The sequence below is a fragment of the Haliotis cracherodii genome, unplaced genomic scaffold (assembly GCF_022045235.1).
Source record: "Haliotis cracherodii isolate W230 unplaced genomic scaffold, xgHalCrac1.p SCAF_1, whole genome shotgun sequence".
NCBI classification, from domain to species: domain Eukaryota; kingdom Metazoa; phylum Mollusca; class Gastropoda; order Lepetellida; family Haliotidae; genus Haliotis; species Haliotis cracherodii.
The window spans coordinates 15,899,996-15,922,057 of record NW_027266264.1 but is presented as its reverse complement, the minus strand read 5'-3'; the positions used below and the strand labels follow the sequence as shown (position 1 = coordinate 15,922,057).

General features: G+C 41.1%; 1 protein-coding gene and 1 long non-coding RNA gene across 3 annotated transcripts in view; one reads left to right on the top strand and one right to left on the bottom strand.

Moving 5' to 3' along the window:
- Positions 1-22,062, top strand: part of LOC139473568 (uncharacterized) — a 481,685-nt gene that overhangs the window by 260,060 nt on the left and 199,563 nt on the right. The gene's annotated exons all lie outside the window — the stretch shown is intronic.
- LOC139473524 (phospholipase ABHD3-like) lies at positions 1,569-21,066 on the bottom strand. The gene is made up of 10 exons (XM_071256146.1): positions 20,922-21,066; positions 13,396-13,559; positions 10,724-10,842; positions 10,190-10,250; positions 8,590-8,635; positions 7,250-7,362; positions 5,041-5,214; positions 3,714-3,762; positions 2,934-3,099; positions 1,569-1,761 (listed from the first exon to the last, which is right to left on the bottom strand). Exons 1-10 carry the CDS (start codon positions 21,051-21,053, stop codon positions 1,589-1,591), a joined length of 1,197 nt encoding a protein of 398 aa, XP_071112247.1. The 5' UTR covers positions 21,054-21,066; the 3' UTR covers positions 1,569-1,588.

The following is a 22,062-nucleotide window of genomic DNA, read 5'->3' as shown; positions in this document are numbered from 1 at the left end:
CACCGAAATTTACCGTTAAATCCATCGAGTCACCTCTTACAACAGGAATTGGTTGGTGGGGACCAGTTCTAACTGGGGAGAGTCAGCTGGGATGGGTAACTCGGGGACTTGGGCCGGGTGGCTACTGAGTAGGACCCGGGTACCCACAGGACTACCCGGACCCGTGGCTAATCATGTGATATATTGTTTAATATCAAAAATTATCTGGAACTTTATGTTTACACTATAAGGAACTAATGCTTGCTTTTCTTCCTGACTCTGCACACATTCCTTCTGACTTTATATGTTTGAATAAAGATAAAACTTCAGTCAACTTCAGTTTATGCATGACCAGATCGGTTTATAATAGTTCAAACTATTCCCTATCAGACATTTGGACCTATCTCTTGAGACCTACAGCGGGTAGGGTCAGGTAATAGGGGGGTGGGTACCCAGGTAGTAAATTTGGATTCGTCCCAGCCCTACCCGTAAGTAGTCTGGCAGGATAATACAACTGCTCATCATGGTAAGTTTTTGGTATGTCATGTATCTATTGGTTAAATATCACATGATGACAAGTGAAAAGTCCAGCCCTAGTGGGACAACTACAAAACGTACTTGCATATGGACACAGAGGTGAGTTGACACAGAGGTGAGTTTACGCACATGGCAGTAACGGCAAAGGAGACGATTCGTACAAGTCTGTTCCAGACAGATATCATTAAAGATAGAAGAAATGTGACAAGAACTAAACTTGACACATGTTTGAAATACTGCATTATTTCTGAAGATCAAAAAGTAACAAAATGAAGCATTAACATTCATTCTGAAGATGGTGCTTCGATTCTAGAATGAGGATGATCAGTTAAAGATTATTGCACACAAATTAAAGATCGTCTTGGTAGGACTAAAATTACATGAAACAAAAACCACACAAAAACAATTCAATACCAGTGAGTGCAAGTACTTGGACTTGATGTATAATCACCATCACGCTACTCTCTCTCTGTGAGAAACAGGAACATCTGAGCAGACGTCCTAATGAACGACCAATAGCCTGGCAGTACACGTGCAGCTGTCTGTAGGTTACAACTCATTCAGCAGCACATTTTACATGTTGAGATCAAGTGAAAGTGAAGTGACCTGCATTTGTTCTGAGCTCCTATTTGACTTTTGTTTCAAACGACTGCGAATTGCTTGTATCAAAAACTTGGTTCACCTCTGTAATGTATTTTAATGTCCTGTCAACATCTTCAATTTAATGAAAATCTTAAATTGAAAGATGTACTCCTTCAAAACATTTTTTGTTTGTTTATGGACTTCGGAAATATGATATCAATGCTTAACATTACAATGTGAAAAAATCCATGGTATCAAAGTGAGCATCAGGTACAAACAAAATGAAATGTCAGTAAGTTTGTTTCTTATAAAATACCTGTGCATAGGTCCCTTATTGTAACAAATTATTGAAAAACATGATCTAAAAATGGTAGACATGTTTAACATAGATAAGTACGTTTTATTGACACCGTTTTACCAATTCCTTGTTCCTTGTTGTAATGACCTGTGTTCTCTTCAACATGTTCAAACATCTACTTGCTGACTGCATCTAGTCATTCTTTACACCGTGTTTGAAGACAGCATCCACGAACTGAGCGAACCAGCGGTACATATAGGTCTTGTGGCGAGGGAACCAGCCCTCTAGAAATCCAATATGGCCACCACAGGATGGAACAACGATTGCAATGTTGTCATTTTTCTCAGCATCCTTCAGGGGAATAGCTGAAAGTGAAAAATATTGCTTTGAAGCAGAGTAATAGTAGAGACTATGGTGTGTGTGTGTGTGTATGTTTGTGAGTGAGTGAGTGAGTGAGTGAGTGAGTGAGTGAGTGAGTGAGTGAGTGAGTGAGTGAGTGAGTGAGTGAGTGAGTGAGTGAGTGAGTGAGTGAGTGAGTGAGTGAGTGAGTGAGTGAGTGAGTGAGTGAGTGAGTGAGTGAGTGAGTGAGTGAGTGAGTGAGTGAGTGAGTGAGTGAGTGAGTGAGTGAGTGAGTGAGTGAGTGAGTGAGTGAGTGAGTGAGTGAGTGAGTGAGTGAGTGAGTGAGTGAGTGAGTGAGTGAGTGAGTGAGTGAGTGAGTGAGTGAGTGAGTGAGTGAGTGAGTGAGTGAGTGAGTGAGTGAGTGAGTGAGTGAGTGAGTGAGTGAGTGAGTGAGTGAGTGAGTGAGTGAGTGAGTGAGTGAGTGAGTGAGTGAGTTAGTTAGTTAGTTAGTTAGTTAGTTAGTTAGTTAGTTAGTTAGTTAGTTAGTTAGTTTGGTAAAAACCGTTTGAACAGTATTTCAGTTATACCACAATGTTTTGGCTTGTTGTGGTAGAAATGCAAGCTATATATCTATATATTATCTGCAACAAAGGCAAAAGTGAGCATGGCTCACTAATACCCCCGCCATGCCTAGTGAGTCAGTAGTTTCAAATTAAATAATGGATAGGGTTAGGGTTTGAAAAATTCATAAAAAAATGGAAAATTAATAAAAACAATTTTTTTCTTTTGACTGCACCCCTCCATATGACACAGATTATATGTACTAAGTTTGTTGGCGGACAAAGTATTTGGACGAACAGACGGACAGAACCTTGCAAAAACTATATACACCCCACCTAAAAGGTCGGGGTATAATAAATTCCTTAGGACACAGGTAAATGCATCTCCTTCACAACAGCAACCTCTACAAACACAATAGTGAGTAGAGGCGACTTTTGAACACTATTTCAGTTATATCATGACATGTCAGCTTCATGTGACAGAAAAGCCAAAAGCTGTGTGGTGCTGACAGACAGATCCTGCTGCACCAAAGGGACACAACTCTGTATATCAAATTGCAGCACCTTATATGACAAAGCCACCTGTGCCTCCTTCATATTGAATAAAGACTTAAGTAGCAGATAAAAATTGTACTGACTGTGAAAAGGAGCAAATGGATCATCAGCAGCGCTAAGACAGAGGACGGGAACTTTGAGGGCGTGGACTTTGTCATGGAGGGAGGCTTGCTTGTAGTAATCATCCACGGACTTGAACCCAAAAACCTTGGCCGTGAAGCGCTCGTCAAAGTCTCGGATAGTGTTGCTCTGGGTAATGAAATGGTAACAATTTCTTCTTAATCAACTATATGTAAAGACGCTCAGCAGAATTTCCAGAGTCTGAATTACTACATCATTATGTTACAAAAATTCTGACACTCACTTTATAGGTGCTGAATGAGTGGTGACTGTTTTTTTTGTGTGTTTTGTTTGCTGTTTAATGCCGCTCTCAGCAATATTCCATCTTTATGACGGCGATCTGTAAATAATTGAGTCTGGAACAGATAATCCAGTGATTGATATCATGAACATCGATCGAAGCAAATGAGATATGATCACATGCATCAACCAAGTCAGCGAGTCTGACCACCCGATCCCGTTAGTCGCCTCTTACGACAAGCATAGTCACCTTTACGGCAAACACGGGTAGCAGAAGACCTATTCTACTCCAGATCTTATCCTTAACTTTAACTCTAGTCAAGATACTATAACATAAGAGTTCAAATAAAAGCAGCCTGTAAATAATCAATTCTGTGACCATAAACTATTGGACTGACAGCATGAACCACTTCGGGTACGATGATGCATTATCAGCCAGTTGTAAACACACTAGCCACATGTCTCTTGTTAAAGACATGGGTTATCTCCCTTGATCAGCGCACCTTCAGGACGTGCTCCATGTCGTAGTGTTTCTCAAACAGCTTCACGTTCCTGTAACAACATACAGCTACATTCAAGCACTTTCAATCATTTAGCACAGTGATCTCTCCCTGTGGAGTGAGTGAGTGAGTATGGTTTTACGCCGCTTTTAGCAATATTCCAGCAATATCACGGCGGGGGTCACCAGAAATGGGCTTCACACATTGTACCCATGTCGGGAATCGAACCCGGGTCTTCGACGTGACGAGCGAACGCTTTAACCACTAGGCTACCCGACCGCCCCCTCTCCCTGTGGAGCAGTGGAGAGAGATACATGTGATGTTGAACACTTTTTCACAATTATTTTTACACATACCCGGTACACAAAAATAAGTTACCGCATTCGATGTAATAAGCGCCCTGGGCGCTCTCAAAATTAGAAAAAGGGGACTCTCATTAGAATATTATTTTTGGGAAAAAAACAGAGTTGAAAGAAAAATTTCGTGGTTTATGCTGACAACCTGAAATGTTTATATTCAACAGATATATTTTTCCAGAATTTAATTCCCCATAATTAACAGTGCATATAACACACGAGTGCCTATTATACACGAATAAATAAGTCTTGTGTACATTGATCAATCGGAAAGGGTGCTAATTCGGATTGTTCACTAACCAACATGTTAGCAATTATCGTCATGGGCGCTTATTACGTCAAATACAGTACTAGGTAAGATTATGTGAAAATCAGGAATGTACAGTATCTCAAGGCTCTGTTCATATGTCTATACGTGCTGAACCAGGAAGAACTCGCAGCATAGCTTTCACTATATTATATATTCTGATGATCCCATTCTGGGCTTTCAACGGATGAAAGCTTTGAACTTTGCAGTCAAACTTTGTGAATTTCTTTTTTTGAAATGCAATCTAATCTCAAGTTTACATCTGCAATCTTGAGATTACTTTTTGAAGATTCAAAATAGAGAGTGCCAGGGCCCCGTTCCACAAAGCGATCTTAGCGCTAAGACTGTCGTAAGTCTATGTTAAAGTATGGGAGTTATGATCGTCTTACCGCTACGATCGCTTTGTGGAACGGGACCCAGGGCAATAGCAGAATTCTGTATACATTGTAGTGACTTCTTGACATTGTAGAAGTACAATAACCGCAACACAAACAATGGGCTTATCCATGCCACACAGTGTACCAGTGTAGGGAATAAAACCTTGGTGTTAGCGAGATGAGGCAACACTTCGACCACTAGACTATAGTTAAATAATGTTAATGAAATCCCAAGACAAATTCCTGAGCAGGTTTAGGCCATGAGTACCACAAATAAGGTCTGGGCTTACTTCTTGACAGTGTCAGTGAGGAGTCTTGCGAGGCGCTTGTTGAACAGGAAACAGTTGAGAGGCTGCTCCAGTGACAGCGTGGACTCGAACACATTCCAGGCGACCGACACACACATCCCCGCAATCAGGCGGGCGTCCTTCCCAAGCTTGGCCAGGTAGTTGAAAAGTATCATGCTGCAAGTGATGGAGGATTATAGGGCAGACCTCAAAGTTTAAAATTTTCAACAAGTACCCATATCGCTACAAGTATTTTTTTCCAGGTAGCCAGTGATAAAATCAAGAAGTCAAGCCAGTATTGTAGGTAGCCAAAATCATTTGAAATTATCTTTTATCAAATAACTATTATAATATGTACAAGTCATAGCACTAGTCTTGGAATCGTATATTAGTGGAAACTGTACTTGATTTTTGTTACTTGTGACTCGAACAATGATACAATTTATGTTACTAGATTATATAGGTATATCCTTGCTTATCCATTGAGCATTGTCAACTAAAATAAAGTACCAACTACATTAATATTTATGTATTTTGGTTCAGTGTCAACTTTAGGAGGAAAAATTTGCGAGTACTATTTTTTCCAAGATCAGCTGTTATTTATTTTTGTGTCTACAGATGTGTAACAATAGAATTTAGTCGCCATAAAATATTTTTCAAGGTAGTCATTTGGCTATGTCTGAATTTTAGACAGTAGACAATATCAAATTTAGGTCGCATTGGTGACCGTTTCACTTGCAACTTTGAGGCACGTAGGGCTGGCTAAAAAGATCGATAATCAGAATGATCGTCAAAGGGCAGAAAACTTAATGAATATCAGTATTAAACTGTTGTCATCGAAAATAACTATTGTGATGAAGTAAAGTTTAATTTAACCGAAACAGACTTGTAATGGTCAATAATGTCAGTTGTTGAAGACGGAAAGCAACAGTTTTGGTTATATCTCCACAAAGTAATCCATGCATACATGTGTCACTGCCCACCAGTGGCATGAAATAGGGTGATTCCTTTCTAGCATATGTGTTTAAAATTCATTCTCCGATATTTATTGATACTTGATTGATATTGAGTGAGTGATTATTGATCTTTATGATCTATATCGATAGCTAGCCCTAGAGGATTAAATGACCGTCTAATTTATAATTCTTGTCTTGGTGTGTGCTTCATGTTACTGAGGATGAGGATGATATGAGATACCACCCGGTGAAATCCCGACCCCCATGACACTGTGTTTCCCAGATGCCAGGTACGTACCCCCCAGTGAGATAGCGATCCCCATGATGCTGTGTTTCCCAGGTACGTACCACCCAGTGAGATCCTGACCCCTATGACACTGTGTTTCCCAGGTACCTACCCGCCCAGCGAGATCCCGACCCCCATGACACTGTGTTTCCCAGGTACGTACCACCCAGTGAGATCCTGACTCCCATGACACTGTGTTTCCCTGGTACCTACCCGCCCAGCGAGATCACGATCCCCATGACACTGTGTTTCCCAGGTACATACCCGCCCAGTGAGATCCTGACCCCCATGACACTGTGTTTCCCAGGTACGTACCCCCCCAGCGAGATCACGATCCCCATGACACTGTGTTTCCCTGGTACCTACCCGCCCAGCGAGATCACGATCCACATGACACTGTGTTTCCCAGGTACATACCCGCCCAGTGAGATCCTGACCCCCATGACACTGTGTTTCCCAGGTACATACCCGCCCAGCGAGATCCCGACCCCCATGACACTGTGTTTCCCTGGTACATACCCGCCCAGCGAGATCCCGACCCCCATGACACTGTGTTTCCCAGGTACATACCCGCCCAGCGAGATCCCAACCCCCATGACACTGTGTTTCCCAGGTACGTACCTCCAGTGAGATCCTGACCCCCATGACACTGTGTTTCCCAGGTACGTACCCGCCCAGTGAGATCCCGACCCCCATGACACTGTGTTTCCCAGGTACATACCCGCCCAGTGAGATCCCAACCCCCATGACACTGTGTTTCCCAGGTACATACCCCCAGTGAGATCCTGACCCCCATGACACTGTGTTTCCCAGGTACATACCCGCCCATTGAGATCCCGACCCCCATGACACTGTGTTTCCCAGGTACGTACCTCCAGTGAGATCCCGACCCCATGACACTGTGTTTCCCAGGTACATACCCGCCCAGCGAGATCCCGACCCCATGACACTGTGTTTCCCAGGTACGTACCCGCCTAGCGAGATCCCGACCCCCATGACGGGGGCGTCAGGCCGTGTGGCCTTGATATGGCTGACCACCAGCTCCAAGTCCTCCGTGTCGGCGGCGCAGTACGTCCGTGGGGTCTGCCACAGAGGTGAATGGTATTAGTGGGTTTGAAAAAAAAGATTTTATACATGTTTATTATTTCATGGTGACCGGGAAATACTCAAGTCTGGACCAGACAAAGCAATTTGGGGTCACGTCAGAACGATCTTTCATCCAACCAAACAGAGCGTCGCTTACCAGATCATGAAAGTGACAGTCGGAATGTGATTTCTCGTCATGCAGCCTCAAAAACTTTAAAACGGGGTATTCCGATTGATAGTTACGGGCTTAACGACTGAATCTATACAATCCAGATCATTAGTCATTCGAGAATGTCTGTCTGACGTGACCAGTAATGGGATGTCCTAAGATCTTTGTTTAGTGGCAGCGAGAACTAAGATCTGATTTTAATGAGGTTGTAGCGACAACCTTTTGTCAGCAACATGAAAAAATCCTGGAAAATCTAGCATAGCCATATGTATTGAAAGATGACTCAAACATCACAATATGTTACATGATGTAGGTGCAGTTGTCACTCCTATTAACATAAGTAGGTGAGTAAGTGAGTGGGATTGCCATTTAGAAAGTGGTCAAATATAACAAATGTTATATTTGGGTTAACAGGGATAAAAGTCCAGTTTCCACCCTTGCCGAACTAGGCTGGAATTATGGAGTTATATTTGGCTTGACTATTACCAATCTATTCCAGTCTAGTCAAATCCAGACATCTGGTTCATAAACTGCTGTCCAGCTTTCGGTAGATGTGTACCACCAACTCGTCGTCTACAAGTATTTTCCAAATCTTTTCTGCCATTTTGTATGGAACAAATGCAAGTGATATGAGGTGTGGAATCTGATTGGTCAACAGGAGGGACACAGAAGGGACATAACTTGTCATAGCCACTGGTGGCGCTATGAAGGAGATGAAAAATTCCAGCCTAGCTCGGCAAGGGCGGAAACCAGACTTTTACAGTCAGTTAACTCCCTTGCCTTAGGAAGATGAGTACATCTGGTGAGCCATATACTGAGCATCAAGCGTGTTCACATGTCCATCATTGTCCATGTGTCATTTCCGATTTATTTGTGGACTTAAACACAGTCATAACACATAATTGTCAAAAATATGAATTCTAAGCAGGTCAAGACTTAACATGAAAGCAAACGTGTCCCAGCGAAGTGTGCCCTTGAGGCACTGGGAACTTATTTCAAGCATGCCCAGACTAATACACAAGGAATTTTTAAGCCTGACAGCAGTGTGTACTTACCAGTAGCTGTGCGCCTCCATTGCCTCGGTAATTGAACACAACACACCTACAAGTAAACAGTATCCATACTGTCACACCTAGCTAGGTAATAATAACAGAGCATATTCATACAGTGCCCTATCCATGCCCAAAAACATGCACACCCGAGAGGGATTCTGGGATAGATTAGGGCGCCAGGTGGCCCATTCATTAAGCTATCTTTGCGCTAAGAACGTCATCAATGTGCCGTTTGAAAAGATCGCAGCTATAAAGTGTTTTCTTGAAGCTGTCTTAGCACCAATTACCTTCAGTAAACAACAAAAAATAAGACAGGGCCTGTCTCAGGACATGACGACAGACAACGGATAGCATGTTGAAGAAAACGATTCCGCATATGTATCTGCCACATTTTTGCTGGTCTTTGAAAGGCATTTAGATGAGATATAGATAAGGAAGAGAATTTATGGATGTCAACTTCTTTATCATGATAATAAAAAAGAAGTTGACATCCAAAAATGTTTTTCTTTATGTCGTTTTCCTGACTACAAAACCGACTGGTTTCCACTGGCACTTTCAAAACATGAACAACCGATCCTAGAAAACATGCCACAAACATTGCATTAACCGATTATGACTTATGCCTTACAGCCAATTGATAGCAGATGCTAGCATAAAATCATCCCATACAAAATGTTATGCGAATCAATCTATCTTTTTCTTTTTTTCTGTTGAAACACTAGCAAACTGTTTGCACCCTTTCCTGTGTTAGAAATTGGCACTTGTCCTATAGTCTTTGCCAAAATAGTTAGTCTCATAAGGACTAGAAGAGATGTTTAAGGGTTTTGCTATGTTATCTTTGTAAGGACTAGCAGACTAAAACAATTAGTTTCTATCGCTGCTATTGCAAAGACCATGACGCTCTCTTGACTAGGGTGATGATGTATGTGAGAGTGGGAGTTGCTTCCCTTAGACTTCAAGTCAGAGTACAACGCCACCCATTCAAACAAGTCACAAGCCTGACGACCTGATCCCTGCCAAATACAAGCAAAGACTCCTGGAAACCTATTCTAACCTAGAATTCACATGATGGTATGAGTGATGTCGACTTAAATCCCTAGATATCAGCAAGTAAATTCCATCAGCAAAAAGTATTACTGCCCATCAAGGCAGGGATAGAAACAGTAGCCTGAGCAACTTTGTCTTAGGCAAACCGTATCATTAGGGTTTAACAATCATAAATATTTTGGAAGCTGTTGTTGACATTTGTGTCTTTTCTTATTTGAGATTATTTGTGTGTTTGTTGTTAAACGCCACACTCAGCAATATTCCAGCTATATGACATCAACCTGTAAATGATCTGGTCTAAACCAGACAATCCAGTGACTGATATCATGTGCAACGATCCACCCCGTCAGGGAAAGATGACACGTAATCAACCAAGTCACCGAGTCTAGCCACAAAATCCATTTGGTCACCTCTTACGACCAGCACAGGTTGTTGGAATTCCCAAGGGGTTCCTATTTGAGACAGAATAGACTGCTGTAGAAAGGCTAGAAGAAAGGCTAGTAGGAAGGCTAGTAGGAAGGCTAGTAGAAAGACTAGCTGGTATACAAACACCCACCTGTAGCCAAGGTCGATGGCATCATGCACCATGTGGAGGATATATGGTTCATTGCTGCATCCTGAAATTATACACCATAGTCTAGCAAAAGCAATACTCCGGCAATATCATGGTGGGGGATATCAGAAATGCACATGAAATATAAGCAATAAATATATCTGTGCAGATTAATAGTGCATCCCACATCTCAAGCCCCATATACACCCATGTCCTCATCCACCCCTTATACACACCTGTCCTCATCCGCCCCACATACACCCCTCTGTCCTCATCCACCCCACATACACCCCTGTGTCTTCATCCACCCCACATACACCCCTGTCCTCATCCGCCCCACATACACCCCTCTGTCCTCATCAACCCCACATACACCCCTCTGTCCTCATCCCCCCCACAAACACACCTGTCCTCATCCACCCCACATACACCCCCTGTCCTCATCCACCCCACATACACCCCTCTGTCCTCATCCACCCCATTATCACCCATCCTCATCCACCCCATATATACTCCTGTCCTTATCATGTTTGTCACCTGTAAGTCCAGGCAGAATGAGGACGGTAGGTCGGAGGTTGTCGTCATAGCGATGGTCCCCAGTGTTCTCCGCCCAGTCCAGCTTGATCTGTCCTCCATCGGGGGTGTCAATGATCTCACTGAAACAGATGAAAATAACCACTCAACCATTTCACCTTTGTTGCCGTTCTGAATAGCAGTTCAGTCACCTTGACCAGTCCACACATAAAACTTTTGAAGCACAACACCACTTTTTCTTGACAAACACATTCTGGACAAGCAAAGGGATAGAAAATAGATCCATAATCAGAAGACATAAATATGCACCATGGCAAAAAGTAAGAAATTATTCTATACCTCAAGATTCCTTCAAGTCTCTGTCAGAGACATGAATCACATGATGTTAATTCTTGGCCAAGGGACTGGTCATTTATTATAGAGAGGCATGGGATTGGTATTAGCACTGTGGCATATTTTCCTGACCCCCTACATTCCCCAACCCAACATCATGACACCCTATCTATGATATAGGACCAGTCCCTAAATAGTGATACGTTTTGTCCTCCTTGCACCCCCTCCTGTCCACAGTGTCATTTTTCATGAATCCCTCCTAACCACACTAACCTCAACACCATCCCTCCGACCCCTACCATATAATAAGTGCCTATCCCTAAGACAGCTTGTGCTAATTTTTATTAGATAGTTCTACTGGTCTGTCACAGAAGAATGGGGCATAAACCATTAATAATGGTCATTATGGTAACTGGGAATAAATAACAATTGGGACACCACAAACAATTATGAAATTGGACAAAGATCTTTGCTGAAAACTTCTGTCTTCTTATCTAAAACATCATAACTCAAGACTTGCATCTTGATCTAATATCAATGATTTGGTGTCAATCCTTGTATGATAATGTTCGCTTGTTGACACAATACGTCTACTGGTCCAAGTTCCATAGGCTGGATACAGCTATCAACATGATCAAGCTGACCCGTGTTTGCTTTGCCCAGATAAGAAACATCACTAAACTATATCAATATCGGTCAGAATCAGTCAGGAGGTGCTGATCAGGTACATTGCAACTGAGGTGAATGTTACTTGCAACATCTTTAGCATCTCAATGTCAGATTATCATTAAATATAAAGGACACAAACATGCATTTAATCATGGTTATATATAACCACATTTAATGAAGAGATCACCCTATTTAATGAGACGTTTCTGTTAGGTGAGATACAGTCACTTATATTTTGCAACATCATCAACAATGGCCAATAGTAAGTGCAAATGATGGTTCCACAAAGCCATCTTAGCACTAAGATGATTGTAACTCCAATAGTCTACCAAAGGGTACGATAGTCATAGTGCAATGATCCCTTTGTGGAACAGCCCTCTGGAACAAATGCTTCTTCAATCTTGTGGTGTCTCAGAACATTCTTGTGAATTTTTCAGGATTGGAGGATGAGAGTGGGGCCATGATGAGTGCTGAAGACAGTATCTATTGTATGTGAGAGGGGGTGAGGACTGGAGGATGAGAGGGGGTCAGGGGAGGGGGGTGAGGACTGAAGGATGAGAGTGGGGCCATGATGAGTGCTGAAGACAGTATCTATTGTATGTGAGAGGGAGTGAGGACTGGAGGATGAGAGTGGGGCCATGATGAGTGCTGAAGACAGTATCTATTGTATGTGAGAGGGGGTGAGGACTGGAGGATGAGAGGGGGTCAGGGGAGGGGGGTGAGGACTGAAGGATGAGAGGGAGTGAGGACTGGAGGATGAGGAGGGGTGAAGACTCGAGGTTGAGGGGGATCAGGGGAGGGGGGTGAGGACTGGATGATGAGGACTCGAGGTTGAGGGGGGTCAGGGGAGGGGGGGTGAGGACTGAAGGATGAGAGGGGGTGAGGACTGGAGGATGAGAGGGGGTCAGGGGAGGGGGGTGAGGACTGAAGGATGAGAGGGGGTGAGGACTGGAGGATGAGAGGGGGTCAGGGGAGGGGGGTGAGGACTGAAGGATGAGAGGGGTGAGGACTGGAGGATGAGGACTCGAGGTTGAGGGGGGTCAGGGGAGGGGGGTGAGGACTGAAGGATGAGAGGGGGTCAGGGGAGGGGGGTGAGGACTGAAGGATGAGAGGGGTGAGGACTGGAGGATGAGAGGGGGTCAGGGGAGGGGGGTGAGGACTGAAGGATGAGAGGGGTGAGGACTGGAGGATGAGGACTCGAGGTTGAGGGGGGTCAGGGGAGGGGGGTGAGGACTGAAGGATGAGAGGGGGTCAGGGGAGGGGGGTGAGGACTGAAGGATGAGAGGGGTGAGGACTGGAGGATGAGAGGGGGTCAGGGGAGGGGGGTGAGGACTGAAGGATGAGAGGGGTGAGGACTGGAGGATGAGGACTGGAGGTTGAGGGGGGTGAGGACTGGAGGTTGAGGGGGGTGAGGACAGAAGGATGAGAGGGGTCAGGGAGGGGGGTGACATGACGAGTGCTGAAGTCAGTACCTGTTGTATGCAAGAGGGGGTGAGGACTGGAGGTTGAGGGGGGTGAGGACTGAAGGATGAGAGGGGTCAGGGGAGGGCGGTGAGGACTGAAGGATGAGAGAGGGGTGACATGACGAGTGCTGAAGTCAGTACCTGTTGTATGCGAGAGGGGGTGAGGACTGGAGGATGAGGGGGTGACATGACGAGTGCTGAAGTCAGTACCTGTTGTATGCGAGAGGGGGTGAGGTCTGGAATATGGCACGGAAGATGGTCTGAAGCCTGGACTCTGAACACCACCATGTTGGCCAGTATTTCTCAGCTATAACCGGGCAATGACTCTTCAAAAACTTCAAAAGCCGTTGATCCTGGCAAGCTATTATCGGCTTCTGTAACAGAAAACATAAGTCTTAACTTTATAGCATGATGTGTGAGTGATAAGGGTGTGAGGTACTACCATTATATTGGTAAATTGAGGTTCATTCTTTCCACAATATGCATCATAATATCACATTTTCATGCTCGATATATCGAGTGATTTCAAACTGGAATTTTTTTCATGTGTTTAATGTTATATACTTGCCAAATGCCTTTGCTGCCAAGTGGCGAGCAACCGGGGCCTCAATATGGCTGCGTATTTATTGAATGAGTAAACATTATGTCATACCAGCATCTTCGATGTTCCATTTATGATCTTCAGTTCATACCTTAATGTATCAGATTGCTTCTGAATCAAACATTTAGAATTATACAATATATCATTATATGTATTTCAATATGGCCTTGTGCATTGCCAAATAATTTGATACACATTAACCTCCAATACCCATCCCTAGTGAGTGAGCAAGCCACCATTACTAAATGCTGAACAACAAGAGCTTGCCATTTGCAAAAAATGAACCAAATTACAAAAGACACATTTTCCTGACTGGGTTCAAGTTAAAGAACTCAATTTAACTTGCAGTAGAAGCATGTAGATATGCAATTCAATTAAATTCAGATCTTAGTTCTCGTTATCGCTAAACAAAGATCTGAGGACATCCCATTACGGGGCACGTCAGAACGACCTTTCATCCAACCAATCACAGCGTCGCTTACCAGATGATGAAAGTGACAGACGGAATGTGTTTTCTGATCATGCAACCTCGAAATATTTAACAGCGGGGAAAACCGAACGACAGTTACGGATCTTATGATTATATCCATACAATCTAGGCCATCATCTACAAGCCATTCTAGAATGTTCTTTTTATCAGATTTAAATTTTTTAACCGAGAATACGTCAAAATATGTTTCGAAGCGAAGTCGCCGGTTTGAAACTAGTGTCATTAAGCTCGAGAAAGATGCCTTCTGATTGGCTAATGTCGATTTCTTGTCAGTCATTTCATTGATCGGTCAAAGTTCGCGAGAGGTCGTTTTGACATGACCCGTAATGGGATGTCCTCAGATCTTTGTTTAGCGGTAGCGAAGAAAACTAATATCTGATTTTAATGAGATATGAAAACCAAGCTGCACCAGATAAAACCAGGTCGCACCCAGGTCCCATACATTTATCAAAGTTGAAACATAGATGCATAAAGTTTTAAACACTAGGGCTGCAACGAATACACTATCAGGTGAATATGATTTGTATCACAAATACAGGGTAACGAATACGAATATCAATTCACGAAACAAGTCAGCAGCTGATGTATTATTTCTTATATTCAGTGAAGCAATAACAACATAAATTATTTGACATGGTTTGTTAATTATTAATAGATTATACATTTATACGCTGCCAGGTTATAGTATCTGGTCAAATGCAACAATGACCAGTGACCACAATACTGTCAAATTAAATAGTATAAGAGTGCTGTCTCTTGAAGAAATCTATGCATATAACATGTTCTTACGGGTATTTTTATGTAAATGCACATTTCATAAATATTCGATTCTGGTGGCCACGAAAAACGAATTCAATTCATGAATGGATACTGTTCGATTCACCGAATACATGAGTGAATCGTAACTGCCCTAATCATGCTAATAAACATGTCTAAATATATAAAATCTAAGATCTCTGATAACTGTGTCATGATTATTAATACAGTTAGCAACTGAATCAGACAAATGAACGAAAATGCCTGCTGCAACAGCCTGTGGAATTACAACATTTATGTCATGTGATTTGTTATCAGCAGCTGAACTGCTTGTGAGAACCGTTACTTGAGCTTCCTGCTTGTCATAATTTTCGTTCATAACATCCAAGAAGGATTCAACATACACATGTGCTAGGAAGCAGGGCTGGTTTTCTGCCAGTGTCACAAAAGTTGATGACGTACAATTTTGGTCACCAATGTATCTCTAAACTGTTTGGCATCAATAATTTTTTGCCTAGTCATGTCTAGACACCTTGACAACTAACATTTGATTAATAACCTGTTTATTATCTTCAACACATGGCTTTTGTGTATATGTCCCATAAAATGCAACATGCTTTGATAATGTGATGAGTTGGAACTGCGAAGCAATATCAAATGTCATATTGCAATTACTGATGGAAATTGACCTCAATATTTGTCAACAATTACTGACATCATCGATGATAGAATTTCTTTTTTAGAATAATTTTTTATCACTTTATAAATAAATAAATAGAATACATGACATAACTTAACTTTTAACTAGAACCCTTTATAACTGGAGCAACCAACACTTCTGATGCCACTTACAACAAGCAGGGTTTGCGGAAGATCATTTCTAACCTGGATCTTCACAGTTTTTATTTTTGAGGTTATTTATACTCCAATCACACCAAACTAGTTCTCAATACGTTTGTAAAAATTTTGTCAAACGGGCTCCAACTGTGTATGAACGTATTGGACGTTGTAGCAACTATTGATAGTCTTTTTACGAACTTCATGGACGGGCTCAGGCGGGGAGGGTGCTCTAGAACTTTGAGTCTGCTCAAAATTTTATTCCGTCCATCCCGTTCTGCAATTAGTCGGATTGACATTATACAATTAGTCGAAAGACATATAATGAACGGAATTGCCGTACTTCAAACGGAATTGCCGTACTTTGAACCTACTAGGGACGTGTTACGACGTGGTGCAGTCGGACATAAACTTCAGTACGTGTGCACACCGACCGGGTCGACTTCTCTTTGAGGGCATGATGTGTACAGTTCGGAGCCCTGAACTTGAATGAAGACTGACTACAACGCGCTCGGTATCCATAGGAGTCGGGCCAGGACGCGAATAGACACGCACTTGGGATGAGATGAGGACGTACTGCGAACGAGTTGGTCGAATTAAGAATTAGTTAGAACTGGCTTGGACTTATTGTGAACGGGGTAGAACGAGGTTGAACTGGTTAAGAATGGGTTCAAAATGGCTACGGATGTGCTCGAACTGCTTCGAAACGTTGTCGGGATGAGTAGAACGGGCACTGAACGATCTGAACTGGATACAAACAGACTGCAGAGTGGCTAAGAATGAGATGGCTAAGAACGAACTAGCATCGTATTTTATGCCAAACTACGCGTTCTACCGTGATCACAGCCTGTTCTAGTATTTTGTTTAGAACGGGATAGAACGGGATAGAACTACTTTGGTGTGATTGTAGCATAAGCTTTTGGAAGTGTGGCTCACGGGGCCCAATAAAAAATTAATAAGATTTGGTATGCAGATTCAACATTGACAAAAAATATAGTGTAGGTAAACTTTCCTTTACATAATACATCATTTTCTATAGATCTCTCTGTAAATTAACTTCTAATCACACCCTTTTATGGGGTATGCACGTGTTCTAGAGGTCTCTGATCAACACTCCTTTGTCGAGTGAATTCTGACATGTCATTTTGAGATCAGCGTAAATTAGTATTCAGGATTCAGGGGTTGGCAAATGAAATGCATCAGAAATTTACACTATACACCTAGTCATGTATGAAGTCATGTTTTAATTCTGTATCATCTTTCAAAAAGTAATATTTATGAGTAACCAGGCCTGACCCCACGTTGGGTAAGCATCACCATACTGCCTAATATAAGTCATGCAAGTGGAACACAACTGGAAAATACCAACACCTCTTGTTAGCTATGCCACATTGAACATTGACCATACCTCTCAAAAACTGCTCAAATTAATTATGTCGACGTGTTAATCGTGACACCAGTATCACAACAAACAGTCTGTTCCAAAACCCTTTAGTCCACTACCCTTGAAAATAAACCTTGGGCGTTGGCATAATTTACAGACTTTATTTGAGTCGTAATTTATTGGAGTGGGTATGGATTCACACCACATTTAGCATTATTCCAGCAATATCCCTGCTTGGGGACACATTGTACCCTTGAGGGGAATCAAACCTGGTTTTCAGTGTGACGAGCGAACACTTTAACCACTAGGCTACGCCCTTCTGTGGCCTAGTACAATGTGATCTCACAAGACCAGAAGACATTTTACTGGACTCGGGCTTCGGACAAGTGGCTCAAGGTCACAGACAGATGTATCAATTGCTACTTAGTAACATAATGACCCCAAATTTGAAGAGCTATTGTATGAAACCATAGAAGCCAAAACAAAGAAGCCTGGCCTCTGCTAGACAACATGTCTCTAATATAGGGCCGGGTCCATCATTTTATGATCAGTATCCCATTCACTTACAGCATGTAATGATTATTCCCATCACTTATAATGACCGTTCCTGCAAATGTACCCATTGTATAACTGTAACAGTTGGGTTTCAGTAAGGTTGTAAAATGCTACTGTGCAGCATTGAACAGAAGAGATGCCAAGCGTCAAATAGACGACAGGTTAACAGCTTGCACAAAATTAATAAATGCCAGAGCGTCTAAAAAGGGATGTTTGGTTGACTACCCCCATTATGCTTCAAATAAATAGTATGATGTTTCAAATCAAATCAACCGTAATTTGTCTGTATATTGAAAAGTATTGGAGCACATTTTCACAAGAACCCCACAAAAACTGCTCAAATCAATTATGTCGACGTGTTAATCGTGACACCAGTATCACAACAAACAGACTGTTCCAAAACCCTTGAGTCTACTAGCTAGCCTGAAAATAAACCTTGGCATAATTTACAGAATATATTTGAGTCGTAATTTATAGGCGTGAGTGAGTATGGTTTTACTCCACATTTAGCATTATTCCAGCAATATCCCTGCTTGGGGACACACTGAACCCTTGTGAGGAATCGAACCTGGTTTTCGGTATGACGAGCGAACACTTTAACCACTAGGCTACGCCCTTCTGCGTACAATGGGATCTCAGAAGAAGAAGAAGACCAGAAGACATTTTACTAGACAAGTGGCTAGGGTTGCAGACAGGTGTATCAATTGCCACTTAGTAACATAATGACCCCAAATTTGAAGAGCTATTGCATCAACATGATCAAACCACAACATTTTTGTCCGGCCTAATCTTACAAAAGTTGGTAACATTCCCTCCTCAATCTGCTGTTGAGAGGAAAGATACTGACTGTACACTGCACTCATATGGCACTTATCTACTCTCCCTGACACTCAGACATGGCAACAGGCAGCCTACTACTACCTTGGGTCAACCGAATCAGTCAATGACTCTAACATGTGACAGTGCACATGGACTGGTATGCACAACAGGAAGTTTACAATATTTATACACTGAACCACACTGATTTTATTTTGCTCAGAAAAACTGCCAAAACTTCAATAGGATGTGTGCCTGTGTTAGCTGGAACTAAGAATAAGGCTGAGTTTCATAACAAAGTCTTTGATGGAAGATTATTGCTCTCACTCAGAATCTCAATTCTTATTCACGATTAACTGAGTTACAAAATAGTAAAAGTACTAGTACAAGAAGAAATATTGCAAAACTACAATGTCAATATATCATATATATATATTTGCTTGACAACGGTATCAGGATCTATACCGAAAGTCGCATCATAACAGTATAAAAAAGTTGTCATCCATAAAATATCTTGTCTTTACTGTAAATTTAACTTACCCCGAAATTAATTTTACAGCTGAAAAAAATATTTGACTAGATGATATTTAGTTGTGAGTGTCAACAGTCAACTTTATAAAGAAATGTTGACTTGTAAGTTACTTCTTTTCATATCTTATGAAAAAGGGTCTGTAAATAATAATATCTAACAATGATATTAAGTGCATATATCAAGTTGTGGACAAAGTAGCCCATGGCTATTTTCTAGGAATGTCAAGTCCAGTATATCATGGCATATTAAAAGCGCAATCATTTATTGACATGGCAATCTAGATTTAAATCATTAATGCATATACAAAATCCTTGCAGAATGGTTATTACACAAGGCTAAACACCAGCAAAATCTAAATTTAATATAATACTCTACTGGATAGCGACCAGTTATCACCAAGGACCAATTATCGCCAACTCCCCATCATAATCATACGTGATCGCATCTCATTTTACTTTTGCTCCGTTTCATTAGAAGAGAGAAATATTTATACAAAAATGATAAACAAAACTGACTCTTGAGAAGAAATATTGAAAAAACAAACACATATAATCACCTTGCTCAAAAACAACTTCAGAAGAGACACACGGGAGGAGTCATGTGACTAATTCACATGTAAACAAAAATCCAACAACACGATAATACACATTCAGTTCTCTTATAGCTTATCTGTCTGTCATTTCCTTCCCAAATTACAATTCTAAAACCTATTTGAGCCAAGTCTCCAAAAATGCATAACACTGTATACATATTGCAAAATCCATAGTACATAGGGTTGAGGATAAGTATGTGTAAATCGAATTTGGGGAAAATTGGTGTACGTTAGTTTGTAGACAACAAATCGATAAAAGCATTTCTTTTCAATGGAAGCAGTGTGTGTGATCACTTGGAATTAGCTGTTTAGGTGATGGCGACAACAGGTACAGTTGGTCCACGAGAAATTTCTATTTCCAGTGTAGTCTGTTTTCATTCCCTCAAAGTTATTTGCAGTTAACTTAGTACACAGAATATTTCAGAAATAACATGAAAAAAAGTGATAACTGGTCAGTGACCAGCACTCAGAATAATGAGTCAAAAGCTATGTGCTACTAGTGAAACATTTTTGGGACAGCTTAAGACGTGGATAACAAACAAAAATAAGAGATTTCTTCCATGTTTAATTTGAGTGCAAGTAAACAAACATGTCAAAAGATCATTGTTAAAGGTAGCTTTGGATGTCTTAAATATTGTGACTCCCAGCAACTGTCACAGATAGATTCTAGTTCAAATAATTCTAGGCCTTTCAAATGATGTGATAGATTTAGAATCGCATGACTGAATGACATTGTGATTTACTTATTACTGACTTACATTGAGATTTTATGAACATTATTTTCAATACAGAAAATATATTCAGATAGACGAGGGAGAGCATTTGGTTAAACTGCTGAGATGGAAGGCTTATATAATTAGGCCTAGAACCTGATTAAAGTTGCAAAGCCTGTCTGTCTGACTGGCGCAGTGATGAAATTCAAATGACTTGCAATTAAATTGATCAACTGAATTTGTTCTTTCGTCACACAAATATTTACAATGCGGTCAAACACAGTAAAAGTCTATTCACGTGGGTTCCCGTAAGTACGCAAAAAAGTCCTAATATTACCTCTATCAGGTCAACTTTGGCAGATCAGTTGCTAGGCCCAGTCGGGGTTACACCCGATCAGTAAAACGAAGTTCTGACGAACTGATGGCATATTATTAACTGAAATAAACGAATAATATTCACCTTGACAATTCGAGAGATGTAGTAGACGAAATAAACTCCTCCACAAGCAGCCAGGAGTGAAGCAGACGGGTTATCACGAAAGATAGTAAGCATTTTACAGGCTTTAGTGCTTCCGACCTGTCCGACAGTCATAACCCCTGATAAATTCTCTCGGCAAAAGCGGTGCACGTTACTGTGGCGCCCGTGAAATATTATCCTATTTCGAGGGTTCCGTTAGAATATCAGTATATTACATTATGATATTGACACTCTATTTAGGGGGATCAAGCTAAGGAATTACATTTGCCGATGAGATTTAGTTATTTTAATAGGAAATGAGTCTCTTTCCTATTCGTCTAATGACGACACGCCCACTTTTCATCGGGAACTATTTTAACTGGTGACCGGTTCGTCTGCTATTTTAGTTTCACATTATGGGTATTTTCCATTACCTTCACGGTTTCAATAGTTGATTATTTAATAAAAGAAAACACTTGTGTAAAGTACTTATAGGACTAATTATAAGGGATAATAATAAAATGTTTCATATACATAAATTCACAAATTCTGTAATACTAGCAAAAACATATGAACGGCTTATATTATAGTAATTACCTATTTGGTACAAAATGGACTCATCCGTCGTGGGGATTCCAAAAGACGGAATGATATCTGATACGCAAAAGTATTTAGCAAATATTGCAATCCTAAAGGCATGCATACAAACATCCCTATCAATCATTAACTATCTTTTCTAAAACTATATGTAGGAATTATACACAAAGGATGGTTTCCTTATGCATAATATTCCGGTAGAATGATCATGCACTATTGTGTCTACATAATTATATATAAATAATGTATTATATGCCCCCAAATTCCCCAAAAATGTACACATATTTTATCATTTTCATTCACAAGAAAGAAATATTTGTTTGACATAAAAAATACTCGTTTTTCCCATTTATATCAATTAATATTTAAATTTAAATTTCTATAAATTGGCTAAACAAATATTTTTTTTCTTAAATATTAGAACAATGCATATGCACATTGACAGTTTTGTAAATTTAAAAAATATAAAGCTTGATAAGTATTACTCTCGACTAACAATTGAATACTTTCGAGCCTACAGTCGGAACAAATCGGGATATTTCGGAAA

Coding starts and splice junctions, on each gene's coding strand:
- LOC139473524 (XM_071256146.1), bottom strand. CDS start 21,053: ATGACTGTCGGACAGGTCGGAAGCACTAAAGCCTGTAAAATGCTTACT. Junction 7,363..8,589: donor ATGGAGGCGCACAGCTACTG/GTAAGTACACAC, acceptor CCTCTGTGGCAG/ACCCCACGGACGTACTGCGC. Junction 3,763..5,040: donor CTCACTGACACTGTCAAGAA/GTAAGCCCAGAC, acceptor ATGTTGTTACAG/GAACGTGAAGCTGTTTGAGA.